General features: G+C 53.9%; 1 protein-coding gene across 2 annotated transcripts in view; it reads right to left on the bottom strand.

Annotated features, from left to right (window-relative positions):
- Nucleotides 1-282: 282 nt before the first annotated feature.
- LOC115349480 (transmembrane protein 121) overlaps nt 283-21,280 on the bottom strand; it is a 37,505-nt gene continuing 16,507 nt past the window's right edge. The window contains exons 2-3 of one of the 2 annotated variants that reach the window (XM_030033834.1): nt 18,927-19,255; nt 283-3,012 (exon numbers count right to left, since the gene is read on the bottom strand). In XM_030033834.1, coding sequence (XP_029889694.1) covers nt 1,456-2,394 — 939 coding nt within the window. In that variant the 5' untranslated portion in view covers nt 2,395-3,012; nt 18,927-19,255 and the 3' untranslated portion in view covers nt 283-1,455. The remainder of the gene's footprint in view (nt 3,013-18,926; nt 19,256-21,280) is intronic. The other variant, XM_030033833.1, reaches the window with a different exon arrangement.

The raw sequence follows: 21,280 nt of genomic DNA on the forward strand, positions 1-21,280 counted from the left end.
TTTGAGATGCAGCTTTTCTGCTTGTCTCCTCGCACCACCCCCCAGGTGCAGGCAGCTGAGAGGTGCCCAACCCCTGGGGCAGCATTTCAACTGGAAAAATGATTTATTTGCTTTCTGTGCCCACCGCTGGATGAGTGCAGGGCACAGCATCTCGGGAAGGCACTTGGGGGTCCAGGGGAGGTGGATATAGGAGGAGAGAAGTGATTTGGACCATACGGGAGCTCATCCCCAAGCTGCCCCCCTCCCTCCCCACGCTGGCAGAAAAGAGACCACCAGAAGCCATTGCTCTCATGGGGCTTTTATTGTCCGGCTGGCCCTCGCCTCCCGCCCCGCTGCCCGCGGCCGGCCGAGCCCCTCGTCACCGCACCCACCGGCGGAGGAGACCCGTGCCCAGCCCCGAGCCCAGCCGCCTGCCTGGGGCAGCACCTCCTTCCCGGCTCTTTTTTGGGGTTTTTTTTTTTTTTTTTTTGAAAGATTTTATTTTAAAAATATAGTAGCTGTGGAAAGCAGCCCTCTTTATAAACGCTCGATGCCGGAGTGAAATGCATCGTCGCCATCCTTATTACTAAGCCCTCCTGGGTGCCCGTGCCTGCCTGCAGCAGTGCCCGTGGGGCCAGGGTGGCTGTACCGGCTGCTGCAGGCAGGGAGGCTTGCAACGGCAGGGAGAGAGACAGAGAGACCCTTCTAAAAATAGAAATATTGTGCTGAGTTGTTTGGAGTGAATGAAATACATAAAACGCCAGCATTAGATTAGCTTTAGCTTGCCAAATATTGCTCCCGGCAGAGTCGGCGTAGCGCGCTGGTGGAGGCGCAGTCCTCCTCGTCCCGGGGCGGGGGAGCCATGCCGGCCCCTGGCCCTGCTCCCCGCCGCAGGGCTTGCTGCTCTCGCCCACCGCTGACCGCAAGGACACCGGCCCCCGGGGCAGCCCGGGAGCTCCCGGGAGCCGTTATAAATAGGAAACTGTAAACACAACCATTGGAGATAAGAGACATCTACAATCACAGGGTTTACTGGTTCAAATGTCCCACCTTCCCCCCCCAACCCGTACACCTATGACCCTGTCCCCACTCCATAAAAAGGTCTCCGGTAACAAAATCTTCATTCCAGGCTTGGAGTAAAGGTGAGGTGCTCGAGGAGTAAAAAGGGACATTGCAACCTTAGTGGTCTTTGCTCAGGAGGGGAGATGGTGGCAGGAGGGAGAGAGAGGGCTAGCTGGTTCAGGTCCTTTGCAAGTTCATTTGGTTTGTCTGGAGGGCTCCTAGGGTTATACCTGAGATGAAGACGTCTAGGGGACACTCCATAGCTCAATTAAAACATGGTCGGTGTTTTGTGCCTAGAAGAGCCCTCGCTGCCGGGATTTGTCTGTCACGCTCGCCCCGCGCAGCAAGAGAGCAGCATCCCTCCTCCGCTCGGCGCGGGGCTATCTGAACCAACGCTCGGCTGGGGGTGATCCCTCATGTGTCGAGGATCTCGCTGGTGGGCGACGGCTCGTGGGGGATGCCCTGCACGCTGTGGATGGTCTGGTTGTGGGAGAGGGAGTTCTGCTGGAGCTCCAGGGCGATGGCATTCTGGGGGAACTCCTTCACCTGCCGCTTGTACTCGAGGAAGGTGCACGCCTTGGTGGCGATCGCGATGATGTTCTTGCCGATAAAGATGGTGGAGACCCTGCTGTCCTGGAACAAGACCATGTTGATGGCCCGGATGAAGATGGTGACGATGTTAATAGTGACCAGGCTGAGGACAGGGTAGAGCATCATTTTTTGCGGGGCAATGTGCTCCCCTTGCATGCTGATCTCACTGAGGGACACGCAAGGCAGGATCAGGAGGAGTATGTAGCAGTAGAAGAACATGAGCCCCTCTGCCCAGATGGGCAGGCCAGTCCTGTGCGGCTCCCACAGGTTGGCCTGGATGTCCAAGATATCCAGCAGGTCAAGAGCCACCCAGAAGAGGCGACCCCGCAAGTCCTCTTTCTTCCGAAAGGTCCGTATGTACTCCATGCTGTCCAAGGCCACCAGCACCAGGTAGAGACCCGGCACGCAGATGGAGAGGAGCAGGGTCAGGGCTTTCCTGGCCACCGTCTCCAGGTTCTTCTTGTCCGCTTTGTAATTCTGAAAGATGAAGTACAGCTTGATCTCCAGCACGAAGATGTAGAGGAACCACAGGATCATGGCGTAGCCCCTCTTGGCCGTCTTCACCTCCGCCCCCACCCACACCGCCACGTAGCGCAGCACGATGAGGAAGCAGATGTCCCCCACCAGCACGATGATGCAGACGCCGATCTTGCGCGGCCCCTGGTTCTGCTCCACCAGGTAGGCGTCCATAAAGGCCATGCTGGTCATGATGACGATGGTGGTCAGGCAGACGTGGCGCTTGTCGGGCGGCGGCAGCACCATGGTGAGACGAGCGGCCCTCCCTCCGCGCCGGCACTAGGGGAGCAGTCCTGCCGGCGGGGCACGGGGAGACATCTGCGGCAAGCCTGGGGAACCGAGGGCTGCTCCGTCTCCCAGCCCCAGCAAGAGGTCCCCAGAGAAGCAGCGGCTCAGACGGCAGCCCCGCTCTGCTGGGGCTCCGGGCTGCCCCTGCGGACCCTGTCCCCAGCTCTTCGCCCTTCGCTGGCCGTGCCCTGCAAGCACCACGGCTCTGCCCCCGGCCCCGGGCAGCCTCTGCCACCAGCAGCCAGGGCTCACAGAAGTGTAGGGCCTCCTCGAGGGACGTCCCTCCTCCGTGGCGGGTCCCCCATTGTTGTCAGGATCTCCAGTGATCCAACAGCACTGGGCTCCGAGCCCCAAACCCTGGTACAGATCTCTGGAAACGCAGTCGGTGCCTGGGCAGCAGGCAGACCTGGCTGGCAGGGCAGGAAGGGGAGCTCTCCTCTTCCCAGTGAGACCCCACGCTCCTCCGGCGTCTGGGGGGGTCGCACGGTGTCCTCACGGGGAACCAACTTCACACCTATCCCCACGGGGCCGGGCCGTGCTCCTGCTGCTCCCAGCTGTACACACATCCCTCCATCCCTGGAAAAGATAGCAGAGAACGAGCGTTAGGGTCGCTCCATGTGCTGGCCGTGGGATGGTGAGGATGACAGCCCCCCTCAGCTCCTACCACACTGCAGCATGAGCTGGGCTCCCACCAGGAACTGTCCCACTGCCGGGACACCCACCACCGTGCCCTGTGCGTGGCTGAATGCAGAACAGCTTTTTATTGAGGATGAACACAGCCTAGGGTGTCCTGCAGGGAAACGTGGCGTGCTGCCCTTACTCAGGCGCTCTCCGTCCAAAATTCCTCGGCAAGCTCAAGCCCTGGGTGCTCCTGCAGAGAAAGCAGGAGCGCAACCCGGGTGGAGACAGGCAGATCCACGAGTGTCCCCTAACGCTGCGAATTCCCACTGGGGCTGCGGCACCCCCAGCTCCGGGTATCCCAGCCGGGCTGTGTCCCAGCTGCAGCGGGGAGAGGGACCCACACGCTCTGTGGAGGTCCCAGCCTGGGGGCAGTTCTGCTAAATTATGGCCGTGGGGTTTTACCAGTTACTGAGGAGAGGAGCGCTCAGCTTCCAGTGAGGAATAAATAAAGGTGAGCTCTCCGGAGAGGGCTCTGGGGTTTTTTTTTTTCACCGCTCGAGCAGCTGCCTGACGGGGTGTGAAGAGGCGCTCGGCATGACAGGCTGCCAGACCCCTGCCCGTGGCTGCAGCAGGGGAGGGGGCAAAGCAGCTCGCAGGGTGTGGGGCACGTCCCTCCTCGAGTAGGGGTGACGTTAGGGCTGGCACGCGGGGCTTGGACTGTCCCCAGCATGGCAGGGGAGGGGGTAGCAAAGCTGTCCCCGACGTGGCATGAGGTCCCAGCGCGCCGTGTGACAGCTATGCCATAGCAGCTCCCTGAGAGGAAAGTGCTTGACCCCACAGACCCCCCTATAGATCAGCCCATCTCATCCTGCGGAGCCCGGCCACCACGGTCACATCTGCCCACGGATCCCCGTCTCTCATGCAACCCGCGCTCCGCCAGCCCTCGGCACCGGTCGGTGGAAATGGGGATGGCCCTGGAGATAACATCTCCGGGGTGACGCAGCCAGGCTGCTGGGACTGAGAGCATTCCTTACCCAGCCCGCCGGGGTTAGGCTGAGCCTAGACCTGGATTTGGAGGGCTGCAAAGGTGCCGAGCTGAACCCCGCACATGCATGCAGTTTGGCTGCCCATCCCTTGGGGCCAAGGGGCATCCCTGCTTGCAGGAGGGGGACCAGGAACCGGGGAGAGCCCCGGGAGCTGTCAGAGGGACTCGGTGCCAGAGCCCACCCGGGACTCGGTGGCACTGCTTCTACTCCCCACCACCTGGCTTAACAAGGACACACACGAATCTGGGCTCTCTCATCTTTTAGGGAGAGAGACAGAAGTGGAGGTTGAAGGGAAGAAGCCAAGCCTAAGGAATTGTAAGCCATTAAAAACCTGTCCTACTTTGCACAGGGAAGTGTATTGCAGCTGCTTGTGTTTATGGGGCCTCATTTAAATAAAACCTGGATTCTCTCCTGCTTCAGGGAGAGAAGAAGAACAAAGAAGAAAAAGTGGGAAGCCAGATGAGTCAGAGCCAGCCCCGATGTGTGCTTGAGTAGGTGGACACCAGGGATGCACGTACCTGTGCCCTGCTTCCCAAAGGATGTGGCAGGCAAGGACGTGGTACTCAGCAAATGTTAGCAGGGAACTTAAAAACTGCTGCACCAGCCGGGACCCCGAGGCTGCTCTTCTGAGTTCACTGTTAGACTCGTGCACAGCAGGGAAAACCAGTGTGTTAAAATAATTGCTCAAGCACGAATTGCTCAGAAAGAAACCAAAAAGATGGGGGCGGGGGTTCATGTGTACCCCTAAATGGTGCTTCCCAGGCAAGACACTCACTGCGGCCCCGCTCTAACCAGCACGGCTCTCTGCGACGTCTTGTAGCTGCCGTTTAGGGCTTCAATTTGTTCTTTCTTGAGGTTTCGGATAAAAATATACAGTCATTGCTGTAACTGCTTTTAAACTCATGCCAAGTTTTACAGGGGATTTATAGCCAAGGATGGATAATTCCAGATAAATTAGGTCTTTTAGGAGGGAATGGTGGTTTTTTTCTTTCCCCCTTAAGTATTTATGCCTTCAAAAGACAGCGGTTATTTAAAGGGCAGTGGGTGCATCACAGCACGTTAAGGTTAGGAAGCAGCTTGCTTGTAAATCATGCCCCTCTGCCCCTGTGCGTTACATGTGTGGTCTGGGAAGCCAGGGGAAGGCACACGCTCCCAGCCCAAGCTATCCTCATGCCTACATGAAAGCACACAGAAAAACCCTACCCTGCCTCATGGTGAATACCCAGGGCACCAGACAATATTAATTCATGGTGTTTTTAACAGCAGCAAATAAGTCTTTCACCACCGGTGCTGAGCAGAACGTTTTCAGCAAAATTGTGCTCAAATGGTGGATTCTTCCCTCCCGTCTGCTCCTGAATGATTCGCAGCAGCTTGGGATGGGTTTGATAAATATGTTCATTTATTATGGTGACCTTTTGGAGCAGAGGAAGGGGATTGCGAGGCTGAGCTGAATCACGGGGCTCGAGCGCTGCTTTCTCTTGGGTTAAATCCTGTATTACCCAGGGCGAGCATCTCTCTTGCCTTTTGCAAATAGTTTCCAAGCATTCGCTGCAGTGCAAGCTCTTCTTATTTTCCAGCTGTGCAATAACTGGTATTTTCCCCACCTCTTGCAGCCCCGGTGCTGTATGGAAATATGGAGGTCTCTGCCTATCTGTGGAGCAGAGCTTGCCCATTTGAGTGATGTGTGACCATCCTACCAGGAAGGGGGCACATAAAACTCTCCTCAGAGGGTTATCAAAAAATGCAGGTAGTTTTTAAACAACCATTACTCTGGGCAATCCTGATTCATACTTTTTAAGTGACTGCATTTGACAGTACATTCAGAAACCGCTTGAGAAATGTGCTGGTTAAACAAGAAAATGAGCATGTCAGATAGCCACAAGAGCATACCTGAGGCAAATATTTGTTTAGACAAGTACTCACAAAATTTTTCTTCCTGAAGGAACTCTTGTAAATAAAAGGCAGCTCACCTGAACGTAATGAGCTCAGAGTGTTACAGATGCCAGTGAGCCAGGCTGGCAGCTTCCTACGGGAAGGGATCTAGCAGCCTTTGCATCCCACTTGGTGCCAGGGCTCCCACGAGCAGGTATTGCAGCGATGCTTCAGTCTTGGCAACTGTGGGCCTCCTTACTGGGACAAAATTCAATCCCTAATTGCATATTCTCCTCTACCACTATGCTACGCAAACAGCTCCGTTGCTTGCATTGGAGTGAGCAAATGCACTCGATAACGCCCACAGCAGCTTGTGATCAGCTGGCGAGAAGCAGCCCAAGGGCAGTGTCCAGCCGCACCAGTGAAGACTGGCAGCACGGCACGGGGACAGGCAGCAGCAGCGTGTCCCCTCTCCATCTCCGGGGCTTGCTTGGGGACACCCCATTTCCCAGCCCAGCCTGCCCCTTCCCAGCGTCCCTGCAGGGTGGGAGAGGCTGTGGTGGGAATGGGGGGGCTGTGATTTCCCGGAGAGACTTGGGGTCCTGCCAGTGGGTCCAAACCCAACTGAAGTGCAGGGTTTGCACCCTCATCTCTGCCCTGCCTCCTCTGGCCCCGAGGGAAAACGAGCAGCAGAGGGGCAGCCAGCCCTGCCCTTATTACTCTGGTGCCTCTGCTCCGGCTGCGGTGTTATTTCTTGGTCCTGTACCTGTTTTTCCCAGCCCTCCCAGCTGCTATACAGCACCTGTGATTACCTGAGAACGTGCGGTCACAGCCTTGGTTCACCATCAGCCCAGGCAGTTTGGAAGAAAATTAAACTGTGCTTTCCACCACAACGCCGGTGGCTCGTTGCGGTGTGATTAATTACCGCTAGCTCTGCCGTTACCGGCGTCTGCGACCCACAGCCACTCACCACCAGTGCTCTCCTGCCTCCTCTCCCGCCTCCGCTCGCTGCCCGTGCCCGGCATCTCCTCGCACGGCACCAGGCACCGCACCCAAGAGCCGTGCGGGCGCGGGGAGCCGCCGGCACCCCCGCGCACCCACACAAACCCCGTCTCCCAGGTCTGGGGAGCAAGCAGCCGCAGACAAGCCTGGAGGGCTTGTGGAGCCACTGTCAAAACACAGCCTCATTAATGCCAGCAGGCACTTCCCCAACCCTGGCTCTACCTGGCATATTAGTTTAAATTATTTAAGTGATTTGAATTCTGTCTATAAATAAAAGAGGGAGCGAGCAAGGCAAAAGTATACACAACGTGCTTCCCAGGTAGTTAGGATGCCGCATTGCATAAAGCTTCATTTGCACTTTAATTGCTTTGATTTATTCCAGCTTTCCTGAGTGTAAATCCAAAGCTCCCCTTCACTTAGTCCTTCAGCCCTCTGGAGAGCTGCTGCTCCACGAAGCCCTTTCCCCGGCTGGCAGCGCTCGCCCCGCCATGCCCTGTGTCACGTCACGGTCCCCAGCGTGGCGCAGGGTGAGGCGATGGGCACGGCCACCTTTTGCGGGGACTAAACGTTGGCTGCGGCAGAGCCGCCCGGGCGATGGCATCGCTCACCGGCAGCCGGCTGTGCTTCAGGGAGCAACCGAATTAACAGCCAAGCGACCTGCCCTCAGCAGAGGTCGGGGCTGGGAAGCGGCTGTTAATTGCTTATGCTTTTTGTGACCCACTGAATTATTTGCGAGGATAGGGTTTGCACGGAGAGCAAATTCTCCTCTCACTAAGAAACTATAAATCACGTCGTCCCCGTGCCATTGCATTTCCCTGCCTCACCTTGCTGAAAATTGGTGCCAGTGGGTGTCTCGTTCAGCCTCACTGACCTGCAGGCTGGGGTTTTACCTGCCCCCCCCCCGGCCCAGGGCAATCCCTGGGGACTGATGGAGGGGGGGGATGCTTGTACCCTGGGGAATGGGGAAGGTCACTTCTGGGCAGCGGCTGCGCCCTGCCTCCTCCTTCAAGGCAGTACCGGCATCTCAAGTGCATCCTGTGAAGGAAATGAGATTGAGGAAGATTTTTCCGGACCCTGCCCGCTAATTGTATCTGAAGGAGGAAACAGCCCACTTGCTAATGATTACAGATAGTTTAGCGTGTAGGCACATCGAGAAACGGGGAAAGAGCTGCAAACTGGTCCCAGAACCTGCCCAAAATAAACAATCAGCGGGGCTGTCGGACAAAACCAGCTCCTGCTTATACCAGTGACTGCATCCACTGCACTCTCATGCTGCAAACCCCCTCAGTTCCCTCAGGGGGTTCCTTTCACCTCCCTTTCCCAAAAAGAAACCCAAGCAGAAAGTATCAGACCTGTTGCCCGAGCAAGAAAAAAATAAAACTACCCTCTCAAGCACATCATTTTTATGATGGGGTGGGGAACTGCTGCTTGCCCAAAGCAGAGCCCTGTGCGGGATGGATGGCCTTTTGTGTTTGCAGCCCTGTCCCCCACGGCCGTCCTGGCCAGGGTTCTCCCACCAATGCAGGCAGCTGGAGCTGCCGGGAACATGTCTCCATTCACAAACATGCCGAGTTTGATGATATTTGACAGCCGTGTCAAAAAAAAAAAAGGCTTTTCAGATATTTCGGGTGTTTAAACGTAGTGTTTAAAGAAGGTAAATGATTCATTTTGACTTGTACATAAAATGTTAAATTATCATACTATGTTTTGACACTACCAAAACAATTTACCATTTCCCCAGCAAAACGTGCTGTTTCTGTAGAGGAATTGCTTGGTGTTTCCAAGTCGGGTAGATTTTCAAGATTTCATTCTCCTCTGGACCAATCCCCAGATTCAAAAGTGTCAAAATCCCCCACGGTTTGTTGGTTTGGGTGTGCAAAACAGGGTGCGTTTGCCAAACATCTGGCTGTGTGTGCATTTGCCACAGTGGGAGATGCTCGTGGCGTGCAGGTCCAGGTCACGGAGGTGTCCCCATCCTCAGTGCCCTACTGCAGGCTCCCTGCACCCTCTTCTCACCCTTCAGCAGGGCTTTCCTCACTGGTCCTGGGGGAGCAGGGACCTGCTCCTCCTCTGCCAAAGTCCATCAGCATCTTCCCCGTGCCCCTGCCCTCCCAAGCTCCCCTCCCACCCCAGTGCTCCCACAAACGCTGTGCCCAGCATTGGCTCTCCCAGTGGCGATATGACTTGCCCCTGCCAGGGGAATTTGATGCAACTATACTCTTTTTTTTGTTTTCCAGGCTGTTTCTCCACTTTTTTGAGACGCTGTTGGATATTAAGTGTTGCCTCCAGCACGCTCCCAGCCCACCCCACAGTGTGCCGTCAGTAGATATAACCAACACCCTCGCTGGTCCCCCCTAGCCAGGTCACCCGTGACAGTGCCAGTTCCCCAAGCAGGATCTGTCCCCTGCCTGGGAAACTATTTTGCTTTCGGCCAAAGGAGCTGTGCCATCCTTGTGCTGGGGGCAAAGCACAGCACGCAGGTGAGGAGGCACTTGGTGTACAGGAGCCCTTCTCCCCCCGGCACTGCAGGGTTGACAGTATACCTGCAACTTGCATTCACACAAGTCATCTAACTAAAATACAGCAGTACACCGCCAACTTTGACCTCTGCTGGTACTTTCCTGGATAGATAGGCCTAACCCAACCGGTCACCAAGTTTCACCTGCAAGCCAAGCACAGAGCTTTGATTTTCTCTGTCCTACAAACAGGCATAAATGCAAACACTAGGACCAAGCCAGGCCAGGACCGTAAAACTTGGATCCGATTTTGGTAGCTTGAGGCTGTACTTTTGTGGGTGAATCACTGCCAGGTCCTGAAATAACCTCGCATCATCAGTATGAGGTGAAAGGAAAACATGGAGCCAGCGCACAGTCCTCACATGGACGCTTTCCCCCACTGCCTGCTGGAAATCCCCATAGACGGAGGATGGAAAAGCTCCCTGCTCCTCCTCATCCTTGTCCTCACTCTCCTGGGTACTGACAGGGAGGCAGAAATTTTCCTGGGAGCACTGCTCCCAGCACCCTCACCCAACGCACCAGAGCGCTCTCAGCGCAGCGCTGGCAGCATCAGGTACCTGAGAGCCAAACAGCTCTGGCTGCCCCTCACCTCATCTAGGCATGATTGAGAGCGAGTCAGCTAATTAAAAGAAAATGGAAGCTGGTGTGTGAAGCTATAAATAGGAGAGTGCTGGGAGTCTCCTGGTGCGCTAAAAGCGTGCTTGTGGAGGAGGGGGTTGCTGAGAGCTCTGGGCTTTGGGGCAGAACTCCAGAAACCTCCCAGGGAAGATGGATCTGAGCTCTGCAGGCATCTCCTACTTACGCGAGACAGCATTTAGGTGGGAATGATTCTGCCGCACGGCACAAGGAAAGGTTGTGGGCAGCAAGTGGGCAATGTATATAAAGCAGGGCAAGCTTAAAAGGGAAGAGCTGGGACGACAGAGGGGCCTGACTCTCAAACGGCAATCCTGGAGACATCTGCTACTTGATGCTGAAGGTATTGAGCGCTTTCTGCACTCAATGGCTTTTGGGAGGTGCTGTGCCAGCTCCCAGAGGAAGCTCTGTGCTAGGGTGAAAGGACGGCAAGAACAAGCGTGTGTGTCCTGCTGCCATGAGAAAGCTCCTCACCTTGTCTCCCAAAGCGAGCAGAGAGTCTGGGTGCTCGAGGAGAGGAGTTAACTTCAGCATCGCGTAGGTGGGGAGGCACCTCTGGAGGCCCACCAGCTCCCAGAGACAGCTCCTGCGCAAAGCAAGCGGTCATCTCTGCCCTCCCTGGGAGCTGCCTCGGACTTGTCCCTGCTGCCAGGCTGTGGTGGCATATTGCAGCTGGGCAGCAATCAGAGAGAAACAATTATGCCCCTGTTATTTTCTCTCTGCCCTGAGCATGGGGTTAGTGGAGGTGGGATGAGCCAGGCAGTATGCAGAGCATGAGATGGGCAGGCTGCTGCTGCCGCTGCCATCAGTCTGGCCTTTGATTAAGAGTGATTGTTCTATTCTTAATTAACACAAGGCAGCTGCTGGCCACTCTGGTGGAATGAAGGAGTGGAGCCCAGTGATGGTGATAAAAGGAGAGTGTGTCTGCTGGCTCCCACTGAGCCTGGCAAAGCTGCCCTCTCGCCTGCCATGCACCTGGGCTGCATGTGATGCCACCTCCAAACCTCGCTGGGGAGCTTTCCTCCTCCTGCGATGCCAGGATTCAGCTGCTGTATGAACTAGTGGCAGAGATGGGGGATCCAGTTAACCCCTGGGGTAATTTTGCTGCTGTCTGTTCTGCCAAACTACCTTGAGATGGTGTTGCTGACGATGCCTGGCTGGCTCCCACAGGGTTTATTCCTCCGTCTACTCCTCAGAGGAGACCTTCCTGAGACAGAGCCTCTCCTGGGACAACAGGTCTCATCCTCTGGTGACACCTGGCGTGCTGCTGCTCACCCAGGTCTAAGGCAGCCATCTGCCCTGCACGGGGCAAGGGGTCCCCCAAGAACAGGCGTGGAGCTGCTCAGCCTGTGGTGTCTGCAGCTGAGCCAGTTCACCACAAGCTGAGAGGGCATCTCAGCTATTTTTGTTCCCTAGTGAAGTGACTTGTGCAGCAAAGCTCACCTCAAACCTCAGCAATGCAGGGACAGCAAGCAAGAGAAAACTGGTGAGTGATATGCAAAATCAAGGAACCTTTGCCTTGCCATGCACTTGGTGAATTTATTTTGGCAAGGCTGGTCCAATGTTAATTATTGATGGCAATAGCTCACTGCTGGTCGTCATGAAATCTTAGCAGGACAAGAACTCCCAGTGGCACATCCTCCAGCAGACAGCTATTAACTTGTCTGGCCTTAAATCACAGTTGAGTCATGGTAGGGTGCTGGTGATACTGCAGAGCTGCAGTTGGGCCTCAGTGGACTCTGCTCTATGTTTGCTCTCTATCATTTAAGTCCATGTCACCACCAGATCCTTCTGGAAAAGCTGCTCTGCAGGACGGTGTGCCGGTGGGTTGCAGTGCTTGCTAGGGTCAGGAGGACAGCACGCAGATGTGGTTGGCCCTCCGTGTAGGCACCAAGCTCAGGGTCACCCTCCCCATCCTGTGTGTGCGTCAGCCTCTGGGGTGGGGGCAATGCTGGCATCTGCTGCTCTGACATCGTTTGGGAGATAAACATTGCACCCATCTCGATGCAGTGCAAGAAAAATAATGCCAGTCCCAGAGGTCGCCAGGAGACATTTCTCTTCCTCTAGTTTCCAGCCTTCCTTCTGCCAGCCATCTAATAAATCTAATAAAATCTGTCTTGCTGGTGTCTAATTCAATTCCAGCATCCAGAGACCAGACTTCTTATATCACTCATAGACCTAACCAGCTACACCCTTGGCATACCAGCCAGACCAAGGGGCTACTGCAGGCTACTCCAGAAGAGAGCAATTACCTGGGATCAGAACTTGCTCTCCCAATCAATTATATGTTTATAGGTTCTCCTTGGGTCACACCTAATTGAATTATTTAGATGCTTGAACACCATGGTCAGAAGCAGCTGACAACTTCTAGCCTGAAGTCTGGGTGCTAAATGAGGTGCCTTGTACTTCATCTTGAGGACAACTCTCCACAGCACCTCCTGTTTATACCCTCATGCAGCACTTAGCAATCTGCAGTGTATTTAGCCTAACACCGTCTCCAGCAAGCGGCTGGGCATTGACTTCTGCTCTAGAGGCAAAGGATTTCCAAGGTCGTATGGAGAGTTGTGACCAAGCCTAGTTCCCCAGATTTGCTCCAGCACCTGGAAGCACAGAGGCAGGAAGGTGGCTCTGGTCCCTGGAGCATCCTCTGGTCCCTGGTCCCAGTGGCTGCAGGGTCACAATTCAACAGAGCTTGAAGGCTCACAGAGCCAGGGCTGCAAATGCGCTGATCTTCAGCAGCTTTGCCTCCTCTGGGGTAGGCAGTTTCTGCATCTGGGAACGTAAGCACAGAGGCAGACGATACATGGCTCAGACAGACTGATTTGCACTCTTCTGAGCTCCCAGGAACATGTCTGACAAAGGCTTCTGGTCTCATCATCTTCAAAAGGAGGATCACCTGTGCCGCATCATGTGCTGCTAATAAACTAGCACGCAGCTCCCAGCCGGAGGGATTTGTGTTTCCACAGTGCTGCCCTCCCAAAGGTCCTCCACCCACCTCCCAGGCAGCAACACGGCGATGCTCCAAGCCCTCCGGGAGCCAGACGTGAGAGGTGCTGGGAACTGCCACAGCCCCTTGCATGGGTACCAGCGGGCACGCAGCCGGTAACGGGTCGGGGTGGCCAGAGCGAGCATGCGTTGCGGGATTTGAAATAACCTGTGTATCTTGGTCAGAATCTCTGGTACCTTCTCCTTTGCATCCATCCTGCAGTGCCAGCCAGTTGGGGACACTTCGTATGCCTCGGGCAGCTCAGACCACCAGTGACCCAGCCAAAACACCCATGTGGTGCCCCCGCAGGGGTCTGAGCTGCTGGTTAGGCAGCACCCCATCACGCGAGAGGGGTAAGCTGCTTGTCTGGCCCAGAGCCTGTTTGCACTTAGCTGTTCGTTTGCACGAACTGTTAGTTTTTCAGGCTTTCTTTGCTAATGAAAATTCTTTCCCTCCTGCAAAAAACCTCTTCATTAAAAAAAAAAAAAATTTGAGTCATCGATCCTTATTGAGGATCCATGCTCGTAAGGACCCGTGTGTCACGCCGGCCCGTGGAGCAAGGTGAGCCGGGGAGGGTGAGCAGGCAGGGGCAGGAGCCCTGTTCCCGGCAGTGGGAAAGCTCCCGGGCTCCTCGCTGCCGGGTCCCAGGCAAAAAGGGCGCTCAGCACAGAGGCTGCTCGGAAATCGGGAGATGCTGTGGGTTCCCCATGCGACAGCGTGAGCAGGCGTCCTCGCCCCCAGGAGGATGTGACAATTTGCTGTGCTGGAGCTCATTGCCAAGGATATAAAATATTTATGGCTGCTCTCTCTTGCTTCCCGTTTCAAGCCACGGTGACTTATTTGTTACAAATTTACATACATGTTTAAAGACATCTTTACATTCCTTCTAAGTACAAAAGGTTTATTTCTCCATGTAGCGTTTTGCCAGTCAGAATCAGCTACCCCATCTACTCTGTGCCTGCATTTGTCCCCGGCTTCAGTGCTCATCTTCCTCTTGGTAATGATTATCATTATACTAAGAAAAATGGGTCATTTAGAGTGGTTTCTCCCCAAATGAAAGGTTGTGGGATACAGGATATCATTAAAATTCTAAACCTGACTTCCAACCTCAAAAGCAGGCTCTTGCTATTCGGGTATCTCTGCGGAGGGAGGAAGGGAGGGAGGGAGAGAGGGCGCACGATGAATGCGTTTTGGCCACAAAACGACTGGCTGAGTCCGCGTGGCCTGTGCCGCCGACATCTGCGCTGGCATTACGTGCCCCCGGGCTCAGGCCATCGCCTGTGCTGCTGACGCACGGATTCCCTGCGCGGCGGTGGAGGGCAGAGGCTGCCTGCCATCCTCTCTGAGGCTGCCTCCCGCCCGGCGCGTCCACACGGCTCCCGTTGCACCCGCTTCCCAGCCACGCTGTGCGTGGGACCGTGCAACCAGAGCAGGCGACGGGAGGTAATTCCTATCATAAAAAGGGCAATTTAGGTCCTGCCAGGAGGGATGTGGCCGGGTCAGGTCCCCTGCAGAAGGGGAGGCTGGCAGGCTTAAAAGCCCGTGCTTGGACAAGGGAAGAAAGCAGGCTGAAGTGCTCGGACGCAGCATCCCTGGAGGCAGCGCCTGCCTTGCCTTTACACATTGCTAGGGCTTAAGTAACCCCCATCGGAGAGTGTCAGTGCTGTCCCGTGGGCCAGCTGGCCATGGGCTAGGACTTGCCACCAGTCCCTCCGACACCCCTGTCCCCATGACTGCCGGTGCCTGCGGACACAGGAGATGCTTGCCCAAGGTTTCTCCTCAACCCTGGCTCCAGGCTCCCAGCACCAGCGTCCCTGCCAGGCTCCGGGCTGACTCCTTGCCTCCTGGTTTCCGATGATAGGAAAGTGTGCCCTGCCCAAGTTCAGTGCTAGCTCCCCGATTTCCAGCATGCTGCTGCCCCAGAGTCTCGTTTCTATCTCCTGGTATCCCCAGAAGGGGCTTCATGGGGAATGTTTTGCTTGGAACGGCTATGCAACTTCTGTGCAAGCCTGAAATTGTTGTGTACAGAGCTGTAAGGCAAAGCTAATCCGTTTTGCAGCTTAGCCAGCTGCTGAAAGATGCTATTTAGGAGCGGGGAACTGCTAACTGTTTTTCTTCCCCCTGTGAAATGGGAGGGACAAGGGATATTCAGAGGATGAGAGATGGAGACTAACCCAAAATGGCTAATTTAGAAACATCTTTTAAGAAGGGAGACTTGCCCCAAATTGTCAACTTTTGAAGTCGTTTCTTTCTAACTGTACTCAGAACGGACTAATTTTTCATTCTCTTTTTTCACATTTTAAATCAAAATGCACCTGGAAAGCCCTCTTGCTGCTGATCACAGCCAAGCAAACGCACGGCAGCTAACGCCACGTCTCGCACGCGGGACGCAGGAACAACTGCATCAGCCCACTGCGGTGACTACATTAAGCAGCTCCACGTCACAACATTGACCTTGCACGGTCACAGCCATGGAGTTATTAGCGTGCATCACTTCCAGGCTTGCCGTGCCCGGGTGTGCAACCCTCCCCATGCTACGCAGTCCCCAGGCACCTGAAAATTGTGGCAACTGCAGAGCTGGGAGCCCCACCGGGGAGGACGGAGGCAGGGGAGCGGGGGGGGGGATGCAGGGCATCCCCAGGGCAGGGAGAGCGGCTCTCCTCCTTGGGGCCACCTCTCCATTAGGGGTGTCTGAATGACAAGTTACTTTTGGTCCAGCAGACAGGCTGAAAATCCAACATAAATTATTTCTGTTTGACCGCCATTTAATTATTTTCACTTGGGTTTTTGAGCGAAATAAAAAGCTGTGAGGAATGGTCAGGAGTCAACCTGTGCTGTTTTGTTCAGCCTCAGAAAGATGTCCTTTCTCGCTGGGGTTATTTTACCATTCTCCCCCTCCTCTCTGCTGCTAACTTTAGATTTACTTTCAAGTAGTAAACTGTTTGGACTTTTCAGGAACAATAAAGAAGATAAACACCATGTTGTGTGGTTTGCTAGAAAACATAGTTCCAGGGGAAGAGGATTCAAACCTCATTCCCAAGTAATGTCAGACAAGGAAAAGAGCAGTAAAACCTCTTTCTATCCACTAACAGCCACAGAGCCATCACGCACCTTTGCTCCTTCTCCCTCAGCAGGAGGGGAGCTCATCCCTGGGCAAGTGGCAAGAAAGTGCGGAACAGATCAGACATTTCCCAGTTTTTCAGAGAAAACATGTGAAGTGTGGTAAACGCCTTTCTGGCAGGTATTTCTCACTGAATTTTCAACTGTAAGAGGCATGGGAAAATTGGTGTTTGTAGAGCAACAGGCATCCCTCCTGTACAAAATGGGCAATGATGAAACCCTGCTAAGAAAGCAGGGAGACTGGGGGGTTGCTGCAGCCTGGGTAATGGCTGAGCTGGCAGAAAGCCCACCGGGCTGCAGAAGCACAGCGGGTGCACTTGCAATCAGCTTTTATTTTAATTTGCATTCTGAAACCTGCTTCTGGAGGCCCTCCTGACCTTCCTAAGCGCTACGTGAACACTTCGCGCAGATTTTTGCATGACCATTTTCCCTCTCCCACCCTTGCTCAGCCTTGCCACCCTCCGGCTGGGCACACCACTGCCCTCCCACAGGGTTCCCCACAGTCGCAGCCCACCCCTCCTGCCTGATTTATCTCGTTAGGCAGCCATTTCTCATTAGGATTCCTGGCAGCGCACCTCCCAGCGTGGGGGTACCCAGGGGACTCTCCACCACCGCAACTCCAAGGGTGCTTGTCTGCTCTGCAGCACCGTGCATTACAACAACGCTTCCCTGTATCAACATATTTGCATGAAACAAGCCGTCTCCTGCTCTGGGTAGTTAATTCCTGTGTAATCAGGTAGCTAACATCTGTCGCAGCAGCACCACGAAGCCCATGCCTTGTAGCCACCACCGCGCTCAGCTCCTGCCCACAGGGACGTCCTCATGTCCCGTGCAGCCTCTGGGCACAAGCAGCCCAGAGGGACTGGGTATGAGCATGGAGGCCAACCATTGGACAGAAAATCACAAATTTCTGTTGTCCGAGGAATGCAGCAGAAATGTGCAATTGAGACCGGGGGTCCTCGCACCTCCCAGTCCTTGCCCGGTGCCTGGCTGGCCCCTCTCACCCGATGGAGCAGGCACCAGGCAAAGACTTAGCTCACCCCAAAACCAGCTGTCAGGCATTCCCACCCTAAAAACCAGAGGTGCTAAGGACCTGGATCTGTGCAGCTGGGGAATGGCTTTCAGACATAAAAGCCACTGCAGCTGAGCTCTTCTGGGGGAAACAGCAGCAGCAGCAGGTCCCTACTCTCCCCAGGCACAGAGCAGTTCTAGCACCCTGGGGGATGATTGCAGTGCAATTTCTGCTATTTCAGGCTTCGGTGAACCACCAGCACATTGCTGTAGGACACGGGGATGGTGGGACCCTCCTTTCACCTTGGGCTGTGCCCTACAGAACCCTGACCCCCTCCTGATAAAAGCATGGCTCGAGCCGTTCATCACTTAGCTCAGCGTTCTGCTTACTCAACTGCGGGCTCCTGCCAACGGCGGGACTGGCCTCCTGGGCTGCGCTTGGCTGACACCACAGCACTCGTGCTTCCTTCCCTGGGGACAGCCATTAGTGCCATTAGCTCCGTCCCGCTCTGCTGCTCTCCCTGACGAGCGCTGGCCCAGGCAGGGGACATTGCTCAGAGGAGCTCTTGGCCAGCGGAGATGTATCCCTGCTTCTGTGAGATGCTCTTTGGGCTGTTCGCCCCGTGTTTTGCTTCAGCTCAATTTTGGGGGGTTTCTTCCCCCCCTTGGGAGCCCCACAGCCCTTCCCTGACCTCCCTTCTCTCCCAACCCCTCTTCCCAGCCCCATTTGTGTGTCACAGCCGTCACCCTACTCCTGTGTGACATGCTGGGGCTGGTGGCTGGCCACATTGCCTGTAGTGACGGCCAGGTGTTTCTAACCATGTAGCTAAACCCTGTCCTGCTGCAGGAATGGATTGAGCTCACCCAGGCAGGACATGCTCCCTGCCTCCTGTACTACTTTGCTCCCCAGAAATAAGGGCAGCTCCAGCTCGTGGTGGGGGGTGTGCAACCCCCTGCAGCGCTCAGCCCCGGTTCCTGGGTGGGGTGGTGGGTCCCCTGACCCTCCAAACCTCCCCTGGTCCTGGGACTGAGCTGGATGAGGAGCATGCTGATTTGAGTGTTCTTACGTGAATACTGAGCCATCTATGGCTTTTTGGGTGCATCTTTGTGTTTCCTTCCCATTGAAAGCCAATTTCTTTGTGCCGTACTCCAAAATAGCTCAAGTGTACTTGTAGGAGAGACTGTGGAGAGCTGGCTTTTCTTTCCTCTGAGCTGAAATACAAGTGCCATTCTGCATGATGTTTGTGTGAGCTGCATCCTACAGGATACCCTATAAGCCTCTGGCCCTGAGCAATGGCAGGACTGGGAGACACAGCTAGATTCAGGCTTGCACTAATTTGACCTCAGGACAGCTTTAAACTGATTAGGACACACCCAGTGCAAATCCTGAATTAGTCCAGTTTATAACTAAATAATAACTATACACAGCTTCCCTTTGAATGAATTACATGTGCATAAATATACCCCTTCTGTAAATTTAGACAAGGTCTTGAAACACAACTAACCATTTATCACCATACAACTCTGCCACTGTCAGATTGCCGCTAATGCTAGGATCCCCTTCTCTGCTGAGCAAGGAGTCATCCCTCCAGTTCATACACGGTTTGGCCCACAGCAGTTGGCTGAGCATCTTCAGTAAGAAAACAATGCAGGTAAGGAGGAAGGAAGGAATTAATATCTTACAACAAACAGAGGGCACATCTGTCCCCTTTCTGCTAGCTGACAGACATGCTACACCGAACACCAGCTCCTAGGAAGTCATCACTTATCCCTGTGTCTTGCTAGACAGCATCCGCTGCAGGCGAGATTATAGATGGACTGTTAGAAGTGATAGTAGATGCTAAGATCCCATTACAGGTGTCATTTCTTCTGTCAACACATGGGGAGTTTATATCTGCAACTTCTGTTCGGTGATGGTGAGCTCCCAGAGACAAGGAGGCTCCTCGGTGTCAAGCGATACACATTTCCGTGGGCTGGAGATAACCCAGAGTGACAGTAAGTGTTTTGGGACTCTGCAGTAAGAAACAGCATTATTTGTTTTGGGCAGTGCTCACCGGGGAAAGTCTCCGTTTTTTTGGTACAAATGCTACATATCAGGAACATGGAAAAGATTCATGAAGTCTAAGCTGAGCAAGGCCACCCCACCTCCCATTCCCCTAGTGCGCTGAAAGTAATAGAAAACAGACTTGGTTTTTTTCATTATTCATTTGGAAATTCATCCAGTTGGGAAAAAAAAAAAAAAAACCAACCAAAAACCTAAACAATCCATGCTTGGGTCACATTCGGATGCGAGCCCTGAACGTGAGCCTCGCACTCCGTCCCCAATTTAACCAGGAATCAGCTCACCACCTGAGAACGCCCAGCAGCCGACGGGGTTTTGCTGGCAGCTGTGCCTTTGGCTCTCTATACCCCTGCATACCAATACAAAGGCAAATGGGATGGGTAATTTAATCCTATCCCGCTAGAAGCAAAGCAACACACAAGCCTGCTCATCCTCTCCTCTAAGTTTAGCCCAACACTGTATTAAAGAGCTGCTACTGGATTCTCGCCAGCCCCTACTTAGCTAAACTACCTGACTCTGCAAAATAGCAGAAAATTCTCCATTCTGTGTCATTTCTGATCCTTGGGAGAACGACCCACGTCCATCAGGGAACTTGACCCCCCTGGGCCTGCAGGAAGCCAGTGTAATTTGGGAAAATGGGTGGAGCGATGAAGGCTTTCCTGTGACATTGGGCATTTTTCCCGTGGATGTACTGCTGCCTGGAGCTGGGCTGCTGGAGTCTCAGCTCAGGGCTCCTTCTGTCCCTCCACTGTAAGCCCATGAACAGTAATGAATAAATCTGTCCCTGCTCACTTATAAATAGTTTATAAAAGGTTCATAAATGATTTCTAGATGTTTTAATGAATAGTTAATCAATTGTTGCAGGGCCCAACAGGTCAGCAGATTGCTTATAGCCATCAATTACAGTGTCTGCTGATGAGCTTATAAGCATCAGTAGGACTCCACTGATGTCTGTGATGAGCCTGTAGCATCTATAAAGAGTTAATAAATAATTAATAAATGATGCGAGTGCTTTTAATTAAAAGCTGTAGAAGGTCATCAGAAAATGCATTCTTGGAAAGCTATGGGCAACACAGTAAGCAAACTTCTCTGCCTGAGTTTGAATCCCTGCCTCCGAGGAGCAAAGCTGGCAGAGACGTGCCAGCCCAGCCCGGCAGGCAACCCGGCTGCCCGAAGAGCAGCAAATTTCCTTCGCTCACGGCAATGCGGCTGATTCAAGAGAAACTCTGTGCCTGCCACGGGCTGGAGCAAGGCAGACCGCTCCTGATCCCCTCTTTGAGCCCGGCAGCGGGATGCAGCAGTGCCCACACAGGGAAGCTTGGCCACCTCATCCCCAGCTCCTGCAGAAGCATCCTCCGTGCGCTGGCTGCCACGGGGAAGGCACTGGGAAGCCAGGAAATATGGATGCTAGGGAAACCGAGAAAATTTCCCAGTTTTGAGGAGCTCTGGCCTGTGCCTCTGGAAACCAAAGTGCTCTACGCTCCTGGCCAAAGGGTGATTTGGGGTGAGCTGCTGCTCCCCTGGCCACAGCATCCCCCTCTGCCAAGGGGGGAGGATGACACACAGAAATGCAGTACTGAGGAGCTGTGCACTGTAGCACCATGAGGCAATAATGTATATGGTGTTTGGCCTCCTTCGCAGAAGTGCTTTATTATCATTAAACGCTGAATATTTCTGGATGATAAAAGCAATTAAGTGTAAAAAAAGGTAATGATCCATCCCATATTGCGTCCAAAAGATATGAAAATCCCTCATAAAATTATCACCCTAGCACAGAATTGGACCTAAATATCTTTATAATGTAAGACAGAGAACTTTGCTTACAGTCAGAACATTTATAAGGCATTCAATTAGCCACTGGAGGGTTTCTTAGTATTCCCCAATTCTCCATGAGCAAAGAAGCAATTACAGGAGATTCTAACTTTTTAAATTAAAGACAAAAGACAGGAGTATTTGGATAAAACCTGTTCCCAGG

Source organism: Aquila chrysaetos, chromosome 12, assembly GCF_900496995.4.
Source record: "Aquila chrysaetos chrysaetos chromosome 12, bAquChr1.4, whole genome shotgun sequence".
Lineage (NCBI taxonomy): Eukaryota > Metazoa > Chordata > Aves > Accipitriformes > Accipitridae > Aquila > Aquila chrysaetos.